At 36.2% G+C, this 24,857-nt stretch overlaps 1 protein-coding gene across 12 annotated transcripts in view; it reads left to right on the top strand.

The window, feature by feature from the left end:
- UBR5 (ubiquitin protein ligase E3 component n-recognin 5) overlaps positions 1–23,398 on the top strand; it is a 93,636-nt gene extending 70,238 nt beyond the window's left edge. For 7 of the 12 annotated variants that reach the window (XM_067290388.1, XM_067290383.1, XM_067290385.1 and 4 more), the window contains 23 exons: positions 407–538; positions 1,462–1,719; positions 2,068–2,336; positions 4,238–4,449; positions 4,824–5,054; positions 6,544–6,617; positions 7,328–7,500; positions 7,579–7,713; positions 8,268–8,488; positions 11,047–11,167; positions 11,276–11,374; positions 11,670–11,913; positions 12,504–12,615; positions 13,119–13,263; positions 13,562–13,692; positions 14,288–14,348; positions 14,671–14,846; positions 15,377–15,461; positions 16,813–16,968; positions 17,360–17,473; positions 18,609–18,753; positions 19,339–19,424; positions 20,449–23,398. In XM_067290388.1, the coding sequence (XP_067146489.1) occupies positions 407–538; positions 1,462–1,719; positions 2,068–2,336; positions 4,238–4,449; positions 4,824–5,054; positions 6,544–6,617; positions 7,328–7,500; positions 7,579–7,713; positions 8,268–8,488; positions 11,047–11,167; positions 11,276–11,374; positions 11,670–11,913; positions 12,504–12,615; positions 13,119–13,263; positions 13,562–13,692; positions 14,288–14,348; positions 14,671–14,846; positions 15,377–15,461; positions 16,813–16,968; positions 17,360–17,473; positions 18,609–18,753; positions 19,339–19,424; positions 20,449–20,661 (3,593 nt within the window). In that variant the 3' untranslated portion in view covers positions 20,662–23,398. The remainder of the gene's footprint in view (positions 1–406; positions 539–1,461; positions 1,720–2,067; positions 2,337–4,237; positions 4,450–4,823; positions 5,055–6,543; positions 6,618–7,327; positions 7,501–7,578; positions 7,714–8,267; positions 8,489–11,046; positions 11,168–11,275; positions 11,375–11,669; positions 11,914–12,503; positions 12,616–13,118; positions 13,264–13,561; positions 13,693–14,287; positions 14,349–14,670; positions 14,847–15,376; positions 15,462–16,812; positions 16,969–17,359; positions 17,474–18,608; positions 18,754–19,338; positions 19,425–20,448) is intronic. The other 5 variants (XM_067290387.1, XM_067290386.1, XM_067290384.1 and 2 more) reach the window with 3 other exon arrangements.
- The last annotated feature ends 1,459 nt before the right edge of the window (positions 23,399–24,857 follow it).

The raw sequence follows: 24,857 nt of genomic DNA, 5'->3' as shown, positions 1-24,857 counted from the left end.
GGAGGCAACTAAAGACACTGTTAGGTGGCAGGTTTAGAACAAATGAAAGTGATTCTTTGTATGATGTGTAACTATGAAAATCATTGCCATGGGGTGCTATGAATGCCAGAGATATAAAGGAGTTCAGGATTAGCCAAGTTTAGGAAAGAAAACTTATGTGAAGGGTTATCAAGAGCATAAGGAGGAAGATACAGTCTGAAGGCCAGGTATTGCTAACTGCTAGAAAATGGGAAGGAATGCTGCAAGTGTTTTTGTATGCTTGCACTGCTTTTATGCCCTTTCCCTGCATATCTGTTACTTTCTGCTGTAGTAAGAGGCTGTGGATTTAGTGTCTTATCTGAGACACTACAGTCATTCTAATCTTTCTCTTTTTAAACATGAGATGTTTTTGATACTGTTTTTATAGGCAGTGATATGGAGTTGGATCTGCTGGCTGCAGCTGAAACAGAAAGTGACAGTGAGAGTAACCACAGTAATCAGGACAATGCTAGTGGGCGCAGAAGTGTTGTCACTGCAGCTACTGCTGGGTCAGAAGCAGGTATGCCACATCATCTTGTGTTTACTCTAGCCGCTTAAATTTAGGTATTAGGATTAAGTTGTACAGGAAAAAGAAACTTTTAGTGACTCGAATATAGCTTTAACAAGGGCAGGACTGGCTCCACTAAAAAAGTGATACTATCCTTTGCCTTTGGATCTGGATGCATCCAGCATTCCAAAGATATACTGGAGAAATGATTTACTTCATGACTAGGTTGGACAGAAGGAGAATTACCTGAGCATGACATCTTAACAAATATCTTTCACTTGTAATCTTATTTTCCCTTTCTTTTCATCTCTCTTCACCCTGCTTCCCCCCTCCCACCTCCATTTTTCCCACATTCTCTATTTTTCCTTTGCTTTTTCTTAACCTGTAATTGGAAAGAACTATGCAGACCTTTCTGGCGAGAGATGTATTAAGATGAGACCTATCTGCTTATTTGCTTTTAGGGAGTTTCTGCATGTGTTAGCGAGAGATTATCTGGCACACTTGTGAAATGAAATGTTTTCACTCATTTTTAGTGTAGAAGTTAGATATGGTTTAATACAAAAACAAAACCTAACCAGTTCTTTGAAGATCTGAAAGCAGCTGCTGTACCTTCCAATTTGGAAGTGTAGATCTTAGGAATCATTGCCTGAGTGCAGAATCAGGCTCGCTTATAAGTGAAAACTTTTTAAAATCAAAATATTTCTTTATTTTTTTGAAGTGTAAGTAATCTGACTGCTTTTTCAGGAAACTGTTATGGAAAATTAGCCGTATATCATAAAGATGATGTATTAAAGATTTGCAGCAATGATAATTGAATCTTTTTAGTATGTGTAGTTTGTTCTCATGAAGAAGCTTACAACAATGTCACAATACATGTATTTGCGCACACCAGAGCAGTTGTCAGTTGCTGTTTATTGCTTATTTTCCTTATATAGGAGCTAGCAGTGTTCCAGCATTCTTTTCTGAAGATGATTCTCAGTCAAATGATTCCAGTGATTCTGATAGCAGCAGCAGTCAGAGTGATGACATAGAGCAGGAGACCTTCATGCTTGATGAACCTCTGGAACGAACCACAAATAGCTCACATGCCAATGGTGCTGCCCAAGCTCCCCGTTCAATGCAGTGGGCTGTACGTAACACCCAAAACCAGCGAACCACTAGCACTGCTCCTTCTAGTACATCAGCCCCAGCAGGCAAGTCTGAGTAAAATGAATGCATGAATGCCAATTAACTCTGGCTTTGTTCCTTCTCCTGATTTTGTTTGTTTTCTTAGGGATGAAACGTTACATACTTGTCTTAGGAAGACAGAGATGGTGTATCTTGACTGTTCCAGTTCTGGTTTTGTATTTAACAAAATGAAACATCTATACTAGCTCTTAAGATGATGAATGTGCTTACTTGAGCTGGTGGTTTTTTACTAGCAGAGTTGTGATGTCAGTACCATATACAAGTTTATTCCTAGAAATGATATCAGTAAATACAGAAAATACATAGCAAAGGCTAAATAAATTCATTAATGTCCTACCTTCTCTTATGTTTAGCAAGTTCAGCAGGCTTGATTTACATTGATCCGTCAAACCTACGCCGGAGTGGTACCATCAGTACGAGTGCTGCAGCAGCAGCTGCTGCTCTTGAAGCCAGCAATGCAAGCAGCTATTTAACATCTGCAAGCAGCTTAGCAAGGGCATACAGTATTGTGATACGACAGATATCTGATCTAATGGGTCTGATTCCCAAGTACAATCATCTAGTGTACTCCCAGATTCCTGCTGCAGTGAAGCTGACTTATCAAGATGCAGTAAACTTGCAGGTAAGAGCATCCAAAACTTTGTGGATAAAATTTCAGTATGGTTGGGTTTCTTTAGGTAGAGTCATAGAATTGTGGAGGCTGGAAGGGACCACTGGAGATAATCTAGTCCATCTCCCCCTCAAAGCAGAGTTAAGTAGAGCAGGTTGCTTAGGGCGAGATCCAGTCAAGTTTTGAGTATCTCCAAGGATGTACGCTCTACAACCTCTCAGCGCAACCTCTTCCAGTGTTTGGCCACCCTCACAATAAAAAAAGGCTTTTCTTATGTTTAAATGGAATTTCCTGTATTTCAGTTTGTGCCCATAACCCCTTTTCCTTTCACTTGGTACCACTGAGAAGAGCCTGATTCTGTCTCCTCTATCCTCTCTCCAGATAATGAATTGACAAGACCCCCTCCCCCCCCCCCGAGTCTGTTTCTCGAGGTTAAACAATCCCAGCTCCCAGCCTCTCCTAGTGTGAGAGATGCTGTAAGATGAAGTAGACGTAGTTACTGATTCCATCAGATTCTTCTGATTTTAATACATATTCTTTCTAAATTCTTTCAAAAAAGGAATTTCTGATTTTTTTTAAACCAAATCTGACTGTTAATATTTCATAATTCTTCAATTGAAGTTTGACTGCTTTGGAGATACTAGCGAACTATCTCTTGCCCTGTTTTTTGAACTGAACTGCTGAATCTATAAAAGAAGAACATTAGTGAGGGCCAAACAATTAAATAAGGTAAAAGACTTCCAAAAGGCAGTGTACCTCATCTCCTGTTTCAAAGACAAGATCATCCTTTCCCTGTTACTTGCACGTTTTTTGGTACAGTGGTCTTGACTATCAGTTTTTGAAAGTGTATGTAAAATGGATCTTTAGGGAATTATTTGAAAGGGAAGACTTGTGTCTGGCATGTATAAGAAGAAACAAGGTTCAAAGACTAACAACACAGAAGGAACTTAAGTGTTTATAAAATTTATATAGGACTTGAATGTAATGTTAGTGTATAGAAGGGAAATAATCTGGGGATGTGGATTAGCAGCCTGAATTTAGTACAAAAATTTCTGTTCTGGAGATTCTTAGTGGGTGATTGTCTCTACTGACTAGAGATGTTTTGCGAAGGTTAACTTTTTGCTATTTTAAGTCTGCAGAAGAGAGCTGTCTGGTTGAGGCAGAAGTATTTGTATTAGCCTATGAAAGCTTGAGAGCTGAACTTTTATTTGGATATAGAAATGGGGTTGAGACAGCACTCTCTTAGTTTAATGGATACAATAACATCTTTGAGGAGGGAGGGATGTTTCTGAAAACCAGAGTGTAGAGGAATGAAGAGGCCAGACTGGTGTTAGACCAAACAAACAGATCAGTGGAGTTAGGAAATGGCAAGAGCAGCAGCCTACAGAGCCTGTATTGGGAACAAAAGAGGGCAAAAACTGGAACAGGAGGAGAATTTTGTATGTGGACATAGTTCTCTGTGTGGGTCTTAACTTTGTCCTCTTCGTTGAATAAGTTGCTAAGTGCCAAAGGATGGTGAAGTATCTGAACGGTGAACACTGTAACAGGATGAGGGTTGTTAAAACTAGCAGAGAGTCAGGAATTGGACCAGAATCCCCAAAATGTGCACAGCTGGGAGGTTGTGTGTGGTCATAAGGTGAGGAGCAGAAGACGCGTCCAAAAGGGAGAAGGGTGGTAACAGTGCTTTAGAGACACCATACTAGTAAATGATGAGAGTTGCATACCCCTTCAGCAAATTATCTCTCTCAGCAGAACTGTTAGGAAGTTAGTTTATAGGTTGTTCCTGAATGTGGTTTTACAGCCCCTTTGTATGTCAAGAATTAGACTGAACTTAGCCATGGTGGAGCTTGTATTGCAATTCTCGTCATCTAATTTTATTGTGTGCATAATTCATTACATCTCATTTTCTGTAGAATTACGTAGAAGAAAAGCTCATTCCCACTTGGAATTGGATGGTTAGTATCATGGACTCTACAGAAGCTCAGCTGCGTTATGGTTCTGCATTAGCATCTGCTGGTGACCCTGGGCATCCGAATCATCCTCTCCATGCATCTCAGAACTCGGCCAGAAGGGAGAGGATGACAGCCCGTGAGGAAGCTAGCTTAAGAACACTCGAGGGGAGAAGGTATGAAAATAGTTGGAATGTTGAATACGATATCAATTACTAGTTTTACAGTCAAATCCTTTTGTTCACTGACATTTGGGGAATTTAATTTTTAAATACATCAGCATAGTTGTTGTTTTGATTTAAGATTGATTCCTGTTATTGCTACTATTTGATTTACTCTGAAGTACTAGCTTTATCTTGAATGTTAACTGTTTATATTATTAGCACTTGAGCTGTTTATACACAGTAAAGCATAAAACCGTAATTGTTATTCTTGTTATCACACTGCTTTTATGTTTTTGAGTTTTCACCTCCATATTTGAAACACATAGACTAATATGTAAAAGATTTGATGCCTGATCTCTCTGTATTCAATTCTTTTCTTTCACTAGACGTGCCACTTTACTCAGTGCCCGTCAGGGAATGATGTCAGCACGTGGTGATTTCCTGAACTATGCACTGTCTTTGATGCGTTCTCACAATGATGAGCACTCAGATGTTCTTCCTGTTCTAGATGTCTGTTCGCTAAAGCATGTAGCATATGTTTTTCAAGCCCTTATTTATTGGATTAAAGCAATGAATCAACAGACAACGCTGGATACTCCTCAGCTGGAACGAAAGAGGTATTGAGGCTGACTCGCAGAAATTGTTTTGAGAAAGCTGCACGTGCCCTTTGTTTCAAGTACTTGAGTTGTTACGCAGCAACTCATATACATTTGAAGACTGTTAGGCCAGTTGCAGCGTCCTGTTCAAATCTCATCATGGTGACTGCTGTAAAAGATTTTCTTACCACTGAAACTTAAGTTTGATGTCTAATTCCATGACAGCGCCTCTAAAAGATTTACTTCAGACAATTTATCAGCTCCAAAATGCAGTCTGCTCCTCATATTTAACGTGATAGTGACTAAATAAGAATTTTGTCAAACATGTTAAGAGTGATGTGAGAGAATTTTGAAGTTTGGTATAAAGGGCACAGGAGTTCTATTTTCTGTTGAGTTGTGGGTACTTGAGACTTACCTGATTACTTAATGCACAGTAGGGAAATCAGTAGTTGAAAATGTCATTAAGTTGAAAATCTACTCTATTTCAACTATAGCATTTTATAAGTTCTATTTCTTACAAAAGAGTAATGATTAACAATGCTCAGTTTAGTTCCATGCTTACTGAATTTTGTAAACTTCCCTCATATAACACAGACTCAGCTTTTTAAGCTCACAGGTTTTTTTTTGTTTGTTTGGTTTTTTATGTCCTTCAATTTGAAACGGCAATTAATAATCACAGGATTGTCTGTATATTGATAGTCTACACCATCTGTTTCCATTTCTTATTAAGTTTTGAGGTAATTTATCTGAATAGTCCTTGTCTACAGTTAGGTAAAATGCAAATCTTTGCACCTTCCTGCCCTGAATTTTCAGTATCACAGGTCACACTTAACTTTTTTTCTTTTCTCTACAAAGTTTAGTAACTGTGATATATATGTGGTATCAATATTTTAGACATCTAGGACTACTGATTTAGTTCCAATATTATGTTAAAGATATCTTGAGGCCTCTTACAACTTCAGAATGTATCATCTAATCTGCAAATATATTTCACGATGCACAAAGTGCATACTAATCAAAGTTCTTGCCCTGTTCTATTAAACAGTTGCATCCATTTCTTTAGTGCACTTCTCACTGACTTATCTTTTGCACTGTGATCAGTGAAACTATTTTTTCTACGATAAAGTGAATTCATGCACCAGTGAATTCTAGACTAGCATTCATTATATGATTCTTTCCCTAATTTGGGGTTCCTAGTTTGTTTATATTGGCATATTCTTCAAACAAACAAACAAACATACCCATCACTGTCTGAAGCTGTAAGTTTTTAGATAAAACTTGGAAGTAGATATCTGTAGGTGGCCATATAACTAGAGGAAATGGTAAGCGTGAGTATGTAATGAGAAATACTCTACAGCTTTGAAAGCCATGTTCCAGTGCAACATACCTACTTGACAACCAGTGATTTCAGTGCAAGTTCTTATTTGCATGTATAGCTCTCGGGTACCCTTACTGATTGTACTGTTGCTTTTGTTGATCGCTATGTTTACAAATTTTGTTTTGTTCTTAGAACTCGGGAACTTTTGGAACTGGGTCTGGAAAATGACGATTCAGAACATGAAAATGATGATGACACCAATCAAAGTTAGTATGCCAAGATCTAACACTTTCTGTTTTTTCCTTTTAGCTAGCTGTGGCTTTGAATAAGTTTTACTACCTGTGTATGTTATGTTAATGCAGTGAAAGAATGTGCTTTTAAAGCTGGCTTTTAGTAAGACTTTCATACCATCCTTGCTTCGCCAAACATCTGTCTTTGCCTGTTCTCATTCTGGTGCTCTCTTTTTGTCTCCTTTCTCTCAAAATTGTGTAAGTTGTGCCCTAGCTTATAGTCCTGCACAATGACAGAATTTAAAATTTGAATCTGAGTTAAATTATGATTTTTTGGTCTGATGAAACTGCTGCTGAAAAGGGTAGAAAATACACTCTGTACTGTACTCCATACTCCATCCCCCAAAAAGATAAGGTCCATGGCTTCCCCCCACCCCCCCATTTGTTTACTTTATCTCTCATTTTACTCCTCTGTGTCAATTGTAATCAACAATCAGCACTGGAGGAGCATTGCCAAGGGATAGTTGTCACTACAAAGCTGGTTACAATAAAAGGAATAAGGGTGGCAACTTTTAAGAACTTAAAAAATACAGGATCATCATGTAGAACTGTTAAACTTTCAGAGAGATAAACTTTCAGAGATTCCTGCTGCTCCAATCAGATAGCTCCTTAATTTTTGATGTTTTGAATCCTTTGCTTTTATAACTGTAGGTGAAAACTGAAATAAAACCTTCTCTGATATTTAGGTGCTACACTCAACGACAAGGATGACGACTCCCTCCCAGCAGAGACTGGCCAAAATCATCCATTTTTCCGACGGTCAGACTCCATGACGTTCCTTGGCTGCATTCCACCCAATCCTTTTGAGGTTCCTCTGGCAGAGGCCATCCCCCTAGCAGACCAGCCTCATCTGTTACAGGTGACATCAGAGATTGTGTTCTGGAAGATAATTCCTGTTTGCTTTTTCATGTCTAACTGAAGTATATTATTTACCCAGAATGCTTTTGTTATTTTTCAGCCAAATGCTCGCAAAGAAGATCTATTTGGCCGACCAAGTCAGGGTTTATATTCATCTTCTGCCAACAGTGGGAAGTGCTTAATGGAAGTGACAGTGGATAGAAACTGCCTTGAGGTAGATTAAAGGTTTTGTTATTTCAAACAGTGGGGTTAGCTGAAGCTAGTACCTTCATCCCTTAAAAAGACACTTAAATGCTTTTAAAGAGAATCATGTTAAGTATCTTTCCAAATGATAATTTGAGAGCCCAGGAAATATAAAAATTTGGAGTTGTTATGAAAAACTATGCTCTAATTTTAAATCTGTTTTAAATTTGAGGGACTTTTATGGTTACTGACTAATCTAATATCTAATTTCAGGCAGTATTTTAAAGGCTACAGTAGCATCTGCACTAATAGTGATATACCAATTATACTTGATTCTTTTTATGACAAATAATTATATCCCAGTAGGATTGACTTGCCTGTAAGACTGAACATTAAATGGCATGTGTATGAAATGCAAACACAAAACAGGAATGTTTTGTGAAATTATTTTGAGACACTGAGATTATTGTGTTTTAACAAAGCAATTACAGTGCTTATTTTTGTGTGGCTTGAAATTTGTATATATCCTGAAAAAGCAAAAGTGCAATTTTAAAATACAATTAAATTTTACTTCTCCTTGTTTAGGTTCTTCCAACTAAAATGTCTTATGCAGCCAATTTAAAAAATGTTATGAGTATGCAGAATCGGCAGAAGAAGGAAGGAGAGGAACAAAATGTGCCTACAGAAGAATCTGAGAGTTCGAAGCCAGGGCCTTCAGCACATGATCTTGCAGCACAGCTGAAAAGCAGCTTGTTGGCAGAGATTGGACTGACTGAAAGTGAAGGGCCACCTCTCACATCTTTCAGGTAGTTGGAGTTAAAAATTACGCTATAAAATATTGCTGAACTGATAGAATGATATTTGGTACAGGTTTTTGGATTTGGGGTGTGTGTGGGGGGGTGTTAATTAAAATAAGTAGCTTTATTTAGTTTGAATTTGCCACTAGTATTTGGTAGATGTTAAAACAAACATCTGAATAGACTTAAAAGAAGAAGTTTTTGCAAACTATAGTAAGTCTTACTACCTAACTTCATGCTGCGGACAAGCTTTGACTTCTTAGGTAGCTAAGTCAAGTGTTGGAATTGACAGCTTGCCACCTCTGTGTGTGGTGATACTGACTGTTTTATGTAGTTTGGGACTGAACTGCTCTCACTTTGAATTAGAGCTTTTTTTAAATGAAGGTCTTAATTGAAGGGATAATAGTGAATTCCATGTGGCAATGAAGTTACATGCTTTTAGAAAAATTACTCTTTGGAAACAAGACTTGTGGTTCAGCTGAAACTAAGCAGCTTCATGTAGATGTTGTTGTTGTTTTTTTCTTATTAGTATTCCATACAGGTTTTGTCCACAAATTTATTGTACTGTGATTATGTTGTTCTGTAATAGCATTTATGTAAATGACATGTCACTTAACATCTGAAAACTTAAAAAAACAAAACAAAACAAAACCTGTTGGGTTCAATTCTTTACACTGTGTATACATATGTAAACTATAGAGGAGCGTTATCGGGGAGAGAAGGGAGGAGTGACTTGCTAAAAGTATTTCTTTTATGTATATGAAAGATTAGACTTTCTTCTTTGCTTTTAATAGACTGTAAACATCTTCTAAACTGCAAATTAAAAAAAAATAGATGCAGGTAACTTGTATACAAGAGGCTTGAAATAGCTGGCTAGGAAGATTTCTGGCCTGCTGATATTCATCTGTAAATTTTGCAAAAAGAGAAATTCTAGAGTAGTTCTAACGCTGTACTAATATTCCCTTTTAACTAGCGTTAGCAAACCTACATTTGACTTCTCTAGTTAAGAAAAATGGAAGAATAACCATAAGGATTCATTTAATAAAGAATGGAAGGAAAAATAACTCCAACCAGCAAGTTATTGTGGAAAGTAGACATTTAACTTGATTTTTTTTTCTGTGAAATTAAAGTTCATTTGATTGATTCCATAAAAACTACATGCCTATGTACATGTGAATAATTGAGGCTTTAGAACCTCATTACACTCTGATACAAAACATTTCATGCACATTATAAAATAAAGTGTATGTAAAATATATAAATACTGGCTATGCTTTGTAAATCTCAGACTTCTATTGAATGAAATGTACTCATAGCGCTCTCTAGAAATGCTAAAAATTGTTTTTGATACCTGGAAACATAAAGTCAGTGCTAAAACTTGGAGATGGTACAAAAATAAGCGAAATCATGAATGAGTATCAAGATAAAATAGTCGTTCAGACAGTAATATAGCTATAGGAACAGGGAATTATGTTTACAAGATTTGGGATATACTTTTTGGGATAGCATAGTACTGAAAAGTACTGAATTTCTGATAAGCTTTTAGGGTTCATAATAGACTAAACTAGCAGTATGAGGTTCTAGTCTGCTGTTGTAGTTAAAAGGAACTAATGAAATGCAATTCTGTGTACAAAGAGGGAAGGCACATAGAGAATGGGATTTCTTTTCCTCTCTCTCTCTCTCTCTCTCTGTTTCACTTGACATAGAAAATGTGGGATAGCATATACAGAATCACAGAATGGTTGAGGTTGGAAGGGACCTCGGGAGATCATCTAGTCCAACCCATACCTCGTTCTGATGTCCATGTTTGTTAGAAGGTGGCTAAATTGGGAAAGTTAATTCTTCTAAACTATTGAAATTATTTAGCCTGGAGAAAATGTCTTGCCAAGATGTGAGCTCAGTTTGCTTATTTGCTTATTTTATTGGAAAAAAAAAATCAAAAAATGACTCCAGTATGTATTATATAGAAATAATACTCCGGTATGTATATGTAGACACGTTTAGTCTACTAAGCTTTTTTCTTTCTTTTTTTTTTGGGGGGGGGGGGAGGAGTGGTTTAAAATGCAAAGCAAGTTATCAGTGGTTCCTCTATATGCTTATGCTTAGTAAGCAAAAGTCATTTTTAATTGGCCAAACTCTGGGGCATTATAAGCCTAAGGTCAGTGTACAGAATCTGATTAGTCTATTCCTTTTGTATTAAGCCTAAGTAGCATTGACTAACAACAGTACAGTTTGTAACTCGAAATCCTAGCTGTGTCTCAAGACAGCTTACATTGAAATTCTTACAGTATTTTCCAGGTTTTATTATGTAAAGTCTATTGGCTTTATCAGTGTTGGTCAGTGATCTATAGATTATCTTAAACTAACATCTCACTCAGTTTATGACCAACAAATTAACATTGGCCTCTGAACTCTACACCTAGAAGTCCTGCATATTCCGGTTCCAAGTATCAGAAATAAGAGAACTTATTCTGAAGGCAGAGGATAAGTAAAAGCAGAAGTATACAAATCGTGGCTGAAATTTAACTTACTTTTGCTTGATTACCTTTTTTTCCTCCTTCTGCCAGGCCACAGTGTAGCTTCATGGGCATGGTTATATCTCATGACATGTTACTGGGACGTTGGCGCCTTTCTTTAGAGTTGTTTGGTAGAGTGTTCATGGAAGATGTTGGAGCAGAGCCTGGATCGGTATGTATTTTCTAGTGTAAGGACAATACTTTTTACAACTGAATTGTGAACCTCCCTCATTATTCTTTTTTTTTTTTTTTTAATTTATTTGTTTGTTTGTTTTTTAAGATCTTGACTGAATTAGGTGGCTTTGAAGTAAAGGAATCAAAATTCCGCAGAGAAATGGAAAAGCTTAGAAACCAGCAGTCCAGGGATTTAACATTGGAGGTAAAAAATGTTATTTTATTTTCCAAATTTGTTTTGATTAAAAGCTGAACTATCATACATTGCAAACTTGATAGGAGAACCTGTGTTTCAGAGTCTGCAAGCAGACATTTTAAAGCTTACCACATGAGCTGTATTGCAATTACGCTATAGTTTTTCATACTCTTAAGTGGCATTTTCTGAGTCTATGCAGAAGTTTCCAGCACCTTACTTGTGATTTCTTGTTAAGCTAAAATTTTTCCTTTCAGTGTAGTGATTGGTAAAGAGAGGAAAACTCTGTATTTTGTGTTTTTACTAGGTTGATCGAGACAGAGATCTTCTAATTCAGCAAACCATGAGGCAGCTCAACAATCATTTTGGTCGCAGGTGTGCTACCACTCCAATGGCTGTACACCGAGTAAAGGTTACTTTTAAGGATGAGCCCGGAGAAGGCAGCGGTGTAGCACGAAGCTTTTATACTGCCATTGCACAGGCTTTTCTGTCAAATGAGAAACTGCCGAATCTAGATTGTATTCAGAATGCCAACAAGGGTACCCATACAAGTAAGTGTTATGCAGCAGTTAATCTACAGATAGCATTTGTAAAAGCCTTAGATGCTTTTTTACATTGAAATACTTGCAGTTGTTTGACTTCTGTGGTGATCTAACAAGAGAAATCACAAGAATTAAGAAAATTTTATATGTTAGTTCTCTGAGAGTGTAAATAGGCCTTTTTTGTTCCTAGGAACAAGAGGCTCTTGCTTTTCTCAGAACAGGAGACTGCTTTAGCTGTTCTTAGCTTTTCTGGAGCCTCTTTCTCCCCATACCTTACAGTAGATAGTAATTGTCTCATTTTCTCTAGGAAGTTTGTACATTTAATATGACTACTCCATCTGGCCTGTCACAAATACATTTCAGTGGTTTTGCATGTGTATATAAATTCTGAAGACTTTTGCCATTTTAAGTTCATGCAAACACTTTAGGTTCCTTTCATAAGTTTGGCTGAACCCAAACCACTACTTAAAAGTGAAGTGGTTCTGTCTCATTAATAGCTTTCAAGCTATCTTCTGAAAGTATGTTCCCCTTGCTTTGAAATTTAGGTAGGAGAGAGAAGTATAAAGGTGTTTATGCTTCTGAATTTTCTCTTCCTTCAGGTCTGATGCAGAGATTGCGAAATAGGGGGGAGAGAGATCGGGAAAGGGAGCGAGAGAGAGAAATGCGGAGAAGTAGTGGCTTACGAGCTGGTTCTCGGAGAGATAGGGATAGGTAAGTGACCTATTTTTAATGTCAGAGATATTTTTGTCAAATATCCTTGGTTATCTTCAGGAAAGATCCTTGTATTTCCTAAATTAAAAGTACCAGTCTTTATCACTTTCAAGAGCAAGTAACAGGGTAACTGAAATTCAATATACGCTTGAATTCTTTAAAGAAAAATTATGCTTGTTTCAGCATTGATAGGTTATGTCTCAATCAACTAAAACAACAGTAAAAACTGGTGTACTGGATTAAAATTCTTGGGTGGTTTAGAAACAACATTGCCATTGCTGGTGGCATGTCTGGCTGCTGTTTCCAAAATACTATTAGTGGTAAAATCTCTGGTCCATTTTGATTCTCTGTTTCTGAATCATTCTCTCCAAGCAGCTAAGAGAGACGCTACTGCTCTAGCATAAAAGCTAATACTGTTTTAATTCTGGGTGTGAGTGATACTATTTCAGAGGATTTTTACATATTTTCTTTGAATTTAGTATAAACTGCTGTAACTTTTTAAGGGACTTTAGAAGACAACTTTCCATTGACACGCGGCCTTTTAGACCAGCATCAGAAGGAAATCCTAGTGATGACCCTGATCCTCTTCCAGCACATAGACAAGCCCTTGGAGAAAGGCTCTACCCTCGAGTACAAGCAATGCAACCAGTAAGACTCATCTATATAATATATTTAATAATATTGACTATTCTTGGCTTCTTTTCATTTAAAAATTATTTTTCTGTGTCCATTGCTGTTTAACTTAATGTAAAATATTTGAATATGTAGGGATGGTTTGATGTCCTTTGGGATTTTCTTTAAATTTTATTTCTGTAATTTGTCATTTAGCTTATGAGGTATCTCTTAACACATTCCATATTTAAAATACTAAAACTTTTCATAAAACTATGTTTGAAGACTAGAGAACTGGAGAAGAATAGTAAGACATTCAATTCTTTATCCCTAGGCTTTTGCAAGTAAAATCACGGGAATGTTGTTGGAATTGTCTCCTGCTCAGCTGCTTCTGTTACTAGCTAGTGAAGATTCCCTTAGAGCAAGAGTTGATGAAGCCATGGAACTCATTATTGCACATGGAAGGTAAAGTATTAAGGATTCTGATAAAAGGTGAAAACTGGTATTGTGGCAGGGCACTTGAACTGTGATATATTTGACTTTGACACATCCAACTTATTCCTTGCTTTGTTCTAGACTTTTTCTTTAGTCAAGTGACTTGTTGACTTTGGCTCCTCATTAGAAAAGCAAGAATGCACCTCTTTTCCACACAGTCTGCTTTTTCTTTCTGAGTTGTAAGCTCCTTGAAACAAGGGCTACTGCCTAATCCTGTTCAGAATCATGAATACATTAACTACTATGTACAAATATAAAATCAAAATCCTAATTGGCTTGAAAATCCAAATGAACAAAAACTGCCCTTACAACCAAATTACAATAGCTTGCATTCTTATGTAGCTGTTGTGATTAAGGAATATAAGGAATATAGGCACATAAAGGAATATAATTTCCAAATTATTATGTTGCATAAGATTCAGAAATTGAACTTAAAAAATATATTCTTAAATGAATTCGTCAGCTTCCAGAATATGACCATTCCTTACTGTGAAATTAAATCTTTATTTGCCTTTTTTCTTTTTCTTTCTTTCTTTCTTTTTTTTTTTTTTTTCCCCCTGTCAAGGGAGAATGGCGCTGACAGTATATTGGATCTTGGGTTACTAGACTCTTCAGATAAAGTGCAGGTAAGGGATTTGTTCACCAGTTTCAAAGTTACTTAAGATTCAGTTGTACCATTTAATTAAAAATCTTAACCAACTAGAGCCTTATTTAATCATGCAGGACAAAGTATTGCTTAGTTATCCCAATAAAGATACTGTCCTTTTTTTTTTTTTTTTTTTTTTTTTAAATAGTAACACAAAATTATAAAACATTATCATTAGGAAATATTATAGAACTTCTTAACTAATGAAACTTAAATCTTTGGGTCTAGTAGCAAAGAGCTTGCTAATGTTGGTCAGTAACTAGAAGTAGGTTTGTTAAGTGCTATTTTGACTTTTGAAATAGGAAAATAGAAAGCGACATGGTTCCAGCCGCAGTGTAGTAGATATGGAATTAGATGATACAGATGATGGGGATGATAATGCACCACTTTTCTACCAACCTGGAAAACGAGGTTTTTATACACCAAGACCTGGTAAAAACACAGAAGCAAGGCTGAATTGTTTCAGAAACATTGGCAGGTATGTTATTAACGTACTCTTCTGAAAAAATGTAGAAGGTGAATATACAAAGTGCCAGGGAGAATGTCAAAGATCCAAAATGCAAAAATTTTATTTAATTTAATTTTTAATTTCTCACCTGGAGCTATGCAGTGGGGGATTTGAATATGTTTGCTTGAGGTTTCTCTGCCTGTTAAATTTTCAGTTTATCTTTTTCACTATCTGGAAGTTGCCAAACTGTAAGTTTTATACTGCAGGAAATGGTCTTTGGAAGTGGATTTGAGGAAAAAGTTGCTTGTTTACTTCTGTCTTACTGATTGGAGAGGGGAAAGAGAATTGCCGCTTTTCCTTGACAAATGATGTTGTGGGATAAGACTGTACTGTGAAATGACATATAACAGCAACTCACTTTGGGAGATTTATGGGTCTGGAAAACTAGCTGCAGCTTATTTCTTAGAATATTCTGACTTTTTTTTAAATGCAAGTTTGCTAAAATATCTCCAATGTAATTTGTGTTATAGCAAATCAAAAAACCAAACCTTTATTTTCAGAATCCTAGGGTTGTGCTTGTTGCAGAATGAACTATGTCCCATCACGTTAAATAGACACGTAATCAAAGTTCTTCTTGGAAGAAAAGTAAGTTGAACATAGAAATCTGAATTTCCTTTAATTACATATAGTTTCATCTTAAAAACTGCATTTTGTTTCTCAAAGTGAATTTATTGACTAGCAGGGTTGGTACTGGAGCTGTCAGGATGCTTTTAAATTAGAAAGTTTTAATTTTTTCATTTCTTAGATTTTAACTGCATAGATCCACTGGAAGTGTTGTAATAAGTGTTGTAAAGCCTTTGATTCTCTTCAGAAACAGCATATTGTCCCCTTTTTATTCCTTCCTGAGACTGAAGACTCAGAGAGGTAGTATTAGACAGTACTAGAAGATGGCATCTTGGCTTACCCAGAGGCATTTTCCTCAGTATTTGAGAGAACTCATTGAATTAAATTATAATTAAATTTTGTCTCATGGGGAAGGCAAAATTTAATTCAGAGCGATAATTACCTAAATTTTTGGCCAAAACACTTCAGGATTTTTTTTTCCTAAATAAACACTGATTATATAGTACATGTTTCATGCATTAGTCAATAACATCGTGAGTTCTGTCTGATGTAACAGACTTAAACCCAGGTTTGTTATTGCTGGTCCTTTCTTAAAAGCAATGCTGGTCACACATTCAGTTATCCAACTTCTGCATGATCTTTAATGAGAAGGGGTTAATGGCAAAAAGGTTTGCCTTCAAATATCCCCTGATATCTTTCAAAAAAGATTCTGCCTGCATTCTTTCCTTCAGGCTTTTCTTGAATATATATTCCTTGCATTTAAATGTTGGGTACATCAAAGAACATTTTGTTTGGAAAGGAATGGTGGGCTTTCCCTCCTGTCTGACAAGGGACGTAGGAAGGACCAAGGAACTTCAGAAAACAGTGAAAAGTAGGCATTGGCAGTCTAAGTCTTGGAAGCTGTAATGTGCGGCTACTGGGCCCTCAATCTTCAGACACACACTGCTGTGGTATGTTTTAATTGGAGGGGAACGTTCTTTCAGTGTTTTGGAGCACTGATGCATATTATTTCCAACTTCAGTCAAAGTTCATCAAACCTGTACTGATCTAAGTGATACACAGAAGAAACTGTCTAAAAACCCTGTTAAATTTCTATAGCCTCTACTATGCCCTTTATAGCAGAAAAGGCTTTGCAGGTCTGTTTATGTTCTGCTAATGCACCTCAGTCCGGTATTCTGGTTATGAACGTTCAAAAGCAGGCTGAAAATAGGAGTTTGGCTGGCATTATTTCCAAGAGTTTATATGCTTCATTGTGTGTAATGCAATGCCTTATACTAGTGTATACATTAGGCACAGTTCACATAATTTTGAATATATTCTTAAACAAGTGGTATGTTTCAAACATCTGTCTTTTTTTTTTTTTTTTTTTAAGGTGAACTGGCATGATTTTGCTTTTTTTGATCCGGTTATGTATGAAAGCCTTCGGCAACTTATCCTCGCTTCCCAGAGTACAGATGCTGATGCAGTGTTTGCAGCAATGGATTTAGCATTTGCAATAGACCTGTGTAAGGAGGAGGGTGGAGGGCAGGTAAGTAGAGCTGAACTTGTCTCTGTAGTTTAGGAGTTTGACAACTTACGCATGTGGTAGTGTGCATGTAATCCAGGCTCTTCTATGGTGCCAAAGCTAGTGTTCTACCCTTTCTATATTCAAAGTGAGGAGTTTTCTTTAGCCATTGAAGTGTGGGATATTTTTCCTTGAATGTGATGTAGAGCCAACGATAAAGTTGGGACAGCATAGTTGATTCTAAAGAATCGCTAAAGCTAACCAATAGTAATAGGAGTAAATTTTGCTTGTTTTAGAGCAAAAAGAGCATTATTAAGTTATAAATCACTATTCAACATATCATATCTGTTATAACAATCTCACTTACTTGTTGCTTTTCTTTTCTCTTAAAATGGTTCTTGTTGCTTTGCCATAGGTTGAACTTATTTCCAATGGTGTAAATATACCAGTCACTCCTCAGAATGTTTACGAATATGTCCGGAAATATGCAGAACACCGAATGTTGGTAGTAGCAGAACAGCCCCTACATGTAAGTCTTTGGTTTAAAACCAAACAACCCTCCACCCTGCCAAAGATTCCAGTCTGTGATTGTTTCCTCATGATTGTATTGCTAATCAGGTTCCTTTAGAAGTCTGACGGCCTGGTTAAAAAGACTTCCTAATCTCCTAACTTTTTTTGTGATTGTACAGCTGTTTATGCAGTACTGTGAAGAGAAGTGTTTTGAATAAATTCTCTATTTTGTAGAATGAAAGATTACTTCTTTTAAACTCAATCTCATTGGTAAAGTACATACGTTCATTTCTTGAGCTTAAATAATAGGCATCCCCTGGAGATTTTTGTATTGCATTTAGCAGCTACTTTGTCCTAAGATCTCTTTGTCACCTTTGACTTTTGACTTTTTTAACTTTATAAACAAAGATTAAAAAGAAATCCCAGAATATTTACATAAATCACCTTGAACTCCTGACTTGGTTGTACCCTTGCTTTAAAAGAAAAAATCAGTTATGATGCATACAATTTTGTTCTTATTTTTACTACATATATTTCTGACAAGAAATGTAACAATTGACTGTGAAAACTATATTAAAAGGAATTTGCTTTTTGAAGCCGTTTTTAAGTGAAAGTTATGGAAAAAGATGTTTTTGGTTAGTGTGTGAAAGACCAATACTTAGAACTGCTTACTGTGCTGCCAGATTTCTCTCTCATATGATACTATGCTGAAACTAGGTCATTTCTGCTGACCTTGGTTTCCTGCTGAAGTTCTGAGTAATGGTAATATGAGATGCATTTTTGTAATTATCAGATGCAATGTAATCAGATGTAACTCAGCAATGTATCTGAACTTTTCAGCAACAGAAAGTGCATTTGTTTCTGCTCCTGTTGGTTGGTAGAATATGAGTTCAAACTGTTACTGCTTTCTTTTGTATGCCTAAAACTAGCCTATGGCTTAACATAGTATTTTTCAGACCTCAGATTGGTGTAGTTCTCTGTTCCGGAAAATTTACGTCTCAGATGGTAAAGCTTAGAAAGAAAAGAACGGCTAGGAGGATAATGAATAATGAATGAGTTGATAGAGGATTTCATATGGAACTTTTCAATAATGCATTTAAGATTAATCTGAAACTGATGCGGCTACAATGTAGATCTTGTGGTTTTCATTTAAGGCAATGAGGAAGGGTCTCCTGGATGTACTTCCAAAGAATTCATTAGAAGATTTAACAGCAGAAGATTTCAGACTTCTGGTAAATGGCTGTGGTGAAGTAAATGTGCAAATGCTAATCAGCTTTACCTCTTTCAATGATGAGTCAGGTATGAAATAACTTACTCATTTAGAAACAGAGTTGCAGAGATAACTCTACCCAATATAGTACAGTGTTAACAGCATTAAACTGTCTCCAAATTGAGTTCACTTAACGACTCATTGAAAGTCATAATAAAATTCTTGCTGTTTTTTAGATAAGTTTGAAAATACTTACCTTCAGCTGGAGGGGCAGGGTGCATGTGGGAAAACACACTTTCCAACTTTAGTGTCATTTGACATTAAATACAAGGATTGTATTATTGATAGCGTATCTTTCCTTTTGAAAGTTCTAACCTAACTGTAGAATTTTAAATATGATTGAAATATGATTAAATAATTTTTAAACTACATTAGCTGTTATTAGGCTTTTTTGGATAAGGAAGAGGTGGGATTTGTCCTGATATGTCAAAATTGGCCTTTACGTTCGAAAGTGTTTATATTAGTTATACTGGAGACCAAACTAATTCTATCAAGCTTTAAGAAGAGAGTTTGTAGCTGAGACCCAACTTTTACAGTACATGTAAAAAAACAGATCTCCAAATATTTATTTTCCAGTGTACCAACTGAATTATATGTATTTTTATTTCACACAGGAGAAAATGCTGAGAAGCTTTTGCAGTTCAAGCGTTGGTTTTGGTCCATAGTTGAGAAGATGAGCATGACAGAAAGACAAGATCTAGTAAGTTATTCTTTCACTGTGAAAATGTGCAGAAGAACTGGAACTGCTTTTGTATTTTAAAGTTGAAAGTTTTAATGTTTTAAAGTCTCTTTATGTAAGCACATTTATATGTGAAGGGTAAGGTACCAGAGCAGGGAAGTTGGGATTGATTAGACTTTCAATTCTGGAAACATGAGATGTGAATCCTAAACAAACTTGCAACTGAAAGTGAGCGTGGTGTGTCCTTATCCATATTCACAAATCTGTTATGAATTACAGATACTTTCAGTCTTGGCACAGTAGTTGTTAAGCAGAGTTATTGGTGGTTAGTCAGCCATGTTGTGGGCTAGTAGGGTTTTGAGGCTGAGTTCTCTTCCTGGATCAGCTACTCTCCTGGCTTCTGTGTATCCTGAGGGCAGCTACTTCACACCTGTGTCCTCTCTGTAGGATGTCAATACCGATACTATCTCTTCCTTCTCAAGGCATTTTGGAAAGGCTGATGAGAAGCGTAAAAGAGCAGGATACTATTCAGGGGGTTTTATTTTGGAAAACCTGCCTATGAATTTTGTACATTCACTTCTTAAAACTATTGAGCTTCCTGCTACTTAAGGCCTTATCTCTCCTTTACAGTTTGCTAAAAGGAAACAAGGACTAATCTGTAAAGTGAAAAATCTAGAGCATATTTCTTAAGGAATATTTGTGGTTACACTTTGGTAGTGACTCTGCTCTGCAAGTCAGTATTTCACACTGACATCACAATTCACTGGGGATTTCTTGATGTGGGATCATTTTGAGTTCTGCTTTTATTGTTTTTGATAGAAATACGTACTATAATCAGCAGCTGAGGAAAGGAAATGAGGAAATCTGTTACAAAAGCATGTAGCATAACCACTGCGTTTAGTTGGCGTATGGAAAGGACTGTATGATCAAACATACTGTGACTATTCTGTGCCATTCTTCTTTCACCCATGCCACAATGGTGATCTGTATGCAATGTGAATTTTTATAATCCTGCAAAATTTTAAATCCTGTCGTCTTCTTTCAGGTTTACTTTTGGACATCAAGTCCATCATTGCCTGCCAGTGAGGAGGGATTCCAACCTATGCCATCAATCACAATAAGACCACCAGATGACCAACATCTTCCTACAGCAAACACTTGCATTTCTCGCCTTTATGTCCCGCTCTATTCCTCTAAGCAGATTTTGAAACAGAAATTGTTACTCGCCATTAAGACCAAGAATTTTGGTTTTGTGTAGAGTATAAAAAGTGTGTATTGCTGTGTAATATTACTAGCTAAGTTTTGTAGATTTTTCCATTTGTCTATAAAAGTTTATGAAAGTTAATGCTGTCATACCCCTGGTGGTACTTTAAAGATTAAATGCAAACATTCCTGTACTAAATTTGTAACGTAAAGGCCTAAGGAGCACTAGCAGTATCTGATTGTAACAGTTTGCTAGTCAGTAACTCCTTGGCCTAACCCCAGCCAAAGATGACAGCAGAACAATATAATTTACACTGTGATTTATCTTTTTGCTGAGGGAAAATATGTAAAATGTTCTGAAAATTCACTGCTGCCTTTGTGGAAAGTGTTTCAGCAAAGGTTCTTGTATAGAGGGAGTAGGGAATTTCGAAATAAAAAATTAAGTATGTTCTGTGTTTTATTTTAACTTTTTTATGGTGTTTAATTTGTGGTTGGCTGCAGTTGTGTATCATGTATATTGAACTTGTAAAAAGTTCCTGACAGCTCAGATCTCAGACTTGAGATCATTCACTTATGAAACCACTTTCATTGCAGTTTTTGTTCTGGTTGCATTGAACTCTGGCACATCAGATACCATCACTAATATTTTGCATGTAATCTGTACCTTTAGTGGGGTTTTTTTGTACATATGATGAGGCCAATGCACAGTATTTCATAGTTCACAATCAACATTTTTTGTATCCCTATTTCAGTGAACAGACAGTCAGGAGATTGTTCCACTACCAGTTCTAACCAGACACTTGTACTACGTTATCTAAACTATGTAAACTCAGCCTGGGCACTTTCTGGTAACTGTAAAATGTTTATAAGATCATGATTATTGAAGATACATTTTGGAAAACTTTAATGTTCGTGAGCAGCTTAACTTCTTTTGTATCTAGCCTTTTTTAAGTATCTTGTTACAGTTTTTTAATAAAGAAATTACAGACAAAATACCAAGTCATATTGAAGAAACAATAGTTTTTATTTATTTAGCCACTTATACTTTAGCTAACAGCATACACCAAACACAGTTGTTCATGAAAAATCTGAATTTTGTAACTGTAAAATTGATCTGCAGAAGACATTCAGCCCACATTTTACAGTTAGCAGAGAATCCTGAATGAAATGGGCCAGGCAACACCACCTTTTCACAGAATCGGTTTGAAGGGCAAGTGGCTTGCTCTGAAAAACTTCAAGGTTATTAGGTTAGAATAAAATTTTAACCGCATTGTGGTGGGTTCTACTGTATGTTCACTTTTAAAGTGGTTGGTTTTCGGGGGGGCAGTCTTTGAATGTAACCTAGGACTTGTTTTCCCTAATGCTTGAAGTGTGTGTGTGTGTGTGGGGGGGGGGGTTGGTTTTTTTTTTCTTTGAGAGAGAGAGCAAGTTAGGAAGTGATTAGTAAATGAAGGAGCTACTTTTTTTTTTCCTATATCATAACAAGGGTCTGAAAGCTTAGTGGACTGAAATATTGAAGGTTAAGGGCTTTTGTGGTGATGATGTTCTCCTTCTTTCTCTGCTTCTCCAACCCTTTAAGTCCATGTTAGTGACTTTTTTCTTCCTTTGGTTGGGGAGAGTTAAAGTAAGGTTCCATCAAAATCTGTATGGAATTCAGCTCTGCCAAAGCTCTACTGGATTTTTCATGGAGTCAACTAATTGGGGATGTCCAGAATTTACCTATAACTGTGTTTTTTAAAAAAGCCTCTGTTTTCATCATTTATTTAGTTGCTACAGATAATGCAGCACAGTTTAGGTCAGAAATTCTGATCACCACTTGCCAAATTGATCCTGAAAACATTGTTTTCTAAATAAAGCTGACTGTTCCAGGCTTGTGTAGTTAAACTGCAGATAAATCAGGTAAACGGATGTAGAATTATTTCTGCATGTACTGATACTTCCTAAATCAATCATCCTAGCAAAGGTTAGTTTTAATGTATGGGAATTGGAGTCTATTCTGGATTTACTGTTGTGACCTTTGGTGTGTCTTAAGTTCAAAATTGTATCAGTTTTTATTATGCTAGTATAAATTAAAAAAAAAAAAAGCAGTACAGCTACACAAGTCTCGATATAGGTGTATTAGTATAGAGATTTATACTGGTATGTACAGCTATTCTCATATTCTAAAGAGAATAGTGACAAAGGTACAAAGCAACATAAACCTTATGCCTGGTTTTCTAACTGGTGTAATTATTTCCGTTACCAAAAACGCCTCTTAACTGAAATGTGTAAAGTTACTAGAAAGCAAAAAAAAAGAAACTGTTTTAGAATAGGCCTCAAATCTACATTTTGTAAAATAAAAGCTCCCTCCCTCACAAAGCTTTGTGAGACCTAATGATGTATTTAAAAAAAATATCCAAGATCCTTGGATGAAAGGCCATATATAAATGTAAAGTACTGTGTGTATATATATATGTATTGTGTGTATATGTATATAAGTGTATGTGTATGTATAACATATAAATATATGTTATATGTATATATATTTCTGTATATAGCTTAAACATTTTTTAAATCCTGTAATGTATAGCTAGACAAAAATTATGCAGGTTAACTCACAGTAGCTCACCATATATACACACATAAGGCATTCTGATGACATAAGTGGAGAGGGAACCTAGAATGATTTATGCTGTCGTCATTGACTTGAAATGTGTATGTAGCTTTATAAATAGCTTTTTTCCTCTGTATGGTATATTTAAACTATATCAAGATTTTAATAAGAAAAATGTTTATTAAAATCATACACCTCATCTCCCTTTGACTTAAGCCCTTCTGTTAGTTCATTTTTAAGATGTGGTAGAGAAGTAAAAGGAAAATTCTGTAATGTTTAAATTTTTTATGGTCTAAATCTTTAGCGGTTTGTAATTGCTGAAATAGGAGATAAAGGTAGCTACTAATATGTTATCACCAACATATCAGTTCCTATTCTGAATCTAGGAAAAACTGATACCATAGTGCTAACTTGCCATGGCTTATTCTTAACCTTGGTTTCTGTTATTCAGTTAACTGTATCCAACACAGCAGCTAAACTGCATGTTTCAGCTTTGTTACAGTTTTCCAGAAGTGAAAAATTGAATGGAGTTTTCTCATCAAGTGGTATTTTCCAGCTGTTTTGTTTGGGAGTTAGTTCTTTGGTCATTAGATAACACTCAGTGGAAAAAAAAGAAAAGTTAACTGGAAAATTTGTGAATCAAAAGCAACGCCCTTCTTGTACAACAGCAGTCATTCAGGGAGGCATAGGAAAATACATTTTCCTAACTCTTTAACCTAAATTTATCTTTTAAAAGTGCACAGCTGTATATAGACCTAGTGTTTTTCAAAAGCTTACTTCAAGGTATTCTTCCACAAATGAATGCATAGAGAGCAGACAGAATGAAATTTTTAGCTTTGGTTGTCATTCCGGGGGGAGAAGCGTGCAGGTCGCTAATGCCACTCCTGTTGCAGTTGTGCTTCGCACGGTACGTGCTTTTGAGGCCTATTTCAGAATACCTCTTTGGTGCCATCTTTCACACCATGTGAAAGATATTGCTGTAGTTCAGGAATAACTTCCACTGAGGAAGCTTATCTGCTGCTCTAACTCCCTTTTTATAATGTCCTTATAACCTGTGTATCATGTCTCTGTATAAATCTGTGTAAACACCGTTCTAAACTTTTTCTGCATCTGTACTCTTCCCTTCACTGACTTTTATTTCTCTGGCTTCCTGTCGCTTGGCCAAGCTACAAATATCTAACTTCCTAGGTTTTTTTCCCTTTGTCTTTTCAGACTTTGTATAACTTGACCTTTTTCTGAACTTTTCAGCTTTCCTAATCCTTTCTAGTAATGCATCTGCCAAAAGCAAATATAAAATCTTGCAAATTCAAATTAACTAGATTTTGGTGTGTGGCATTTGTTTATCCCAAAGTCTGAATGTTCACACACAAATTGAAATATGTATGGAACTTGGTCATATGAAAGCTTCAGTGACAGTCTTGAACTTGTACTGCTGGAAATTCCTGTGGCCTGTGTGGAAAGGACACTACCATGCTCTACAGCCAAAATCTGCATTTGTTCGGAAGCTAACTTGCATCCCGTTGTAATCATTGCCTGGCAAGAGTTCCTGGCATCATCAGAGCATTGACGTCTCCTTTCCTAGCTGAAAATTATTTACATTACTTTGAGTATTTTATCACTGAACAGATTTGCTGAACTGAGAAGCACAGCGGGCATTA

The sequence above is a fragment of the Apteryx mantelli genome, chromosome 2, assembly GCF_036417845.1.
Source record: "Apteryx mantelli isolate bAptMan1 chromosome 2, bAptMan1.hap1, whole genome shotgun sequence".
Taxonomy (NCBI): Eukaryota; Metazoa; Chordata; class Aves; order Apterygiformes; family Apterygidae; genus Apteryx; species Apteryx mantelli.
The sequence above is the reverse complement of the archived record's forward strand: the minus strand, read 5'-3'. Positions and strand labels throughout refer to the sequence as shown.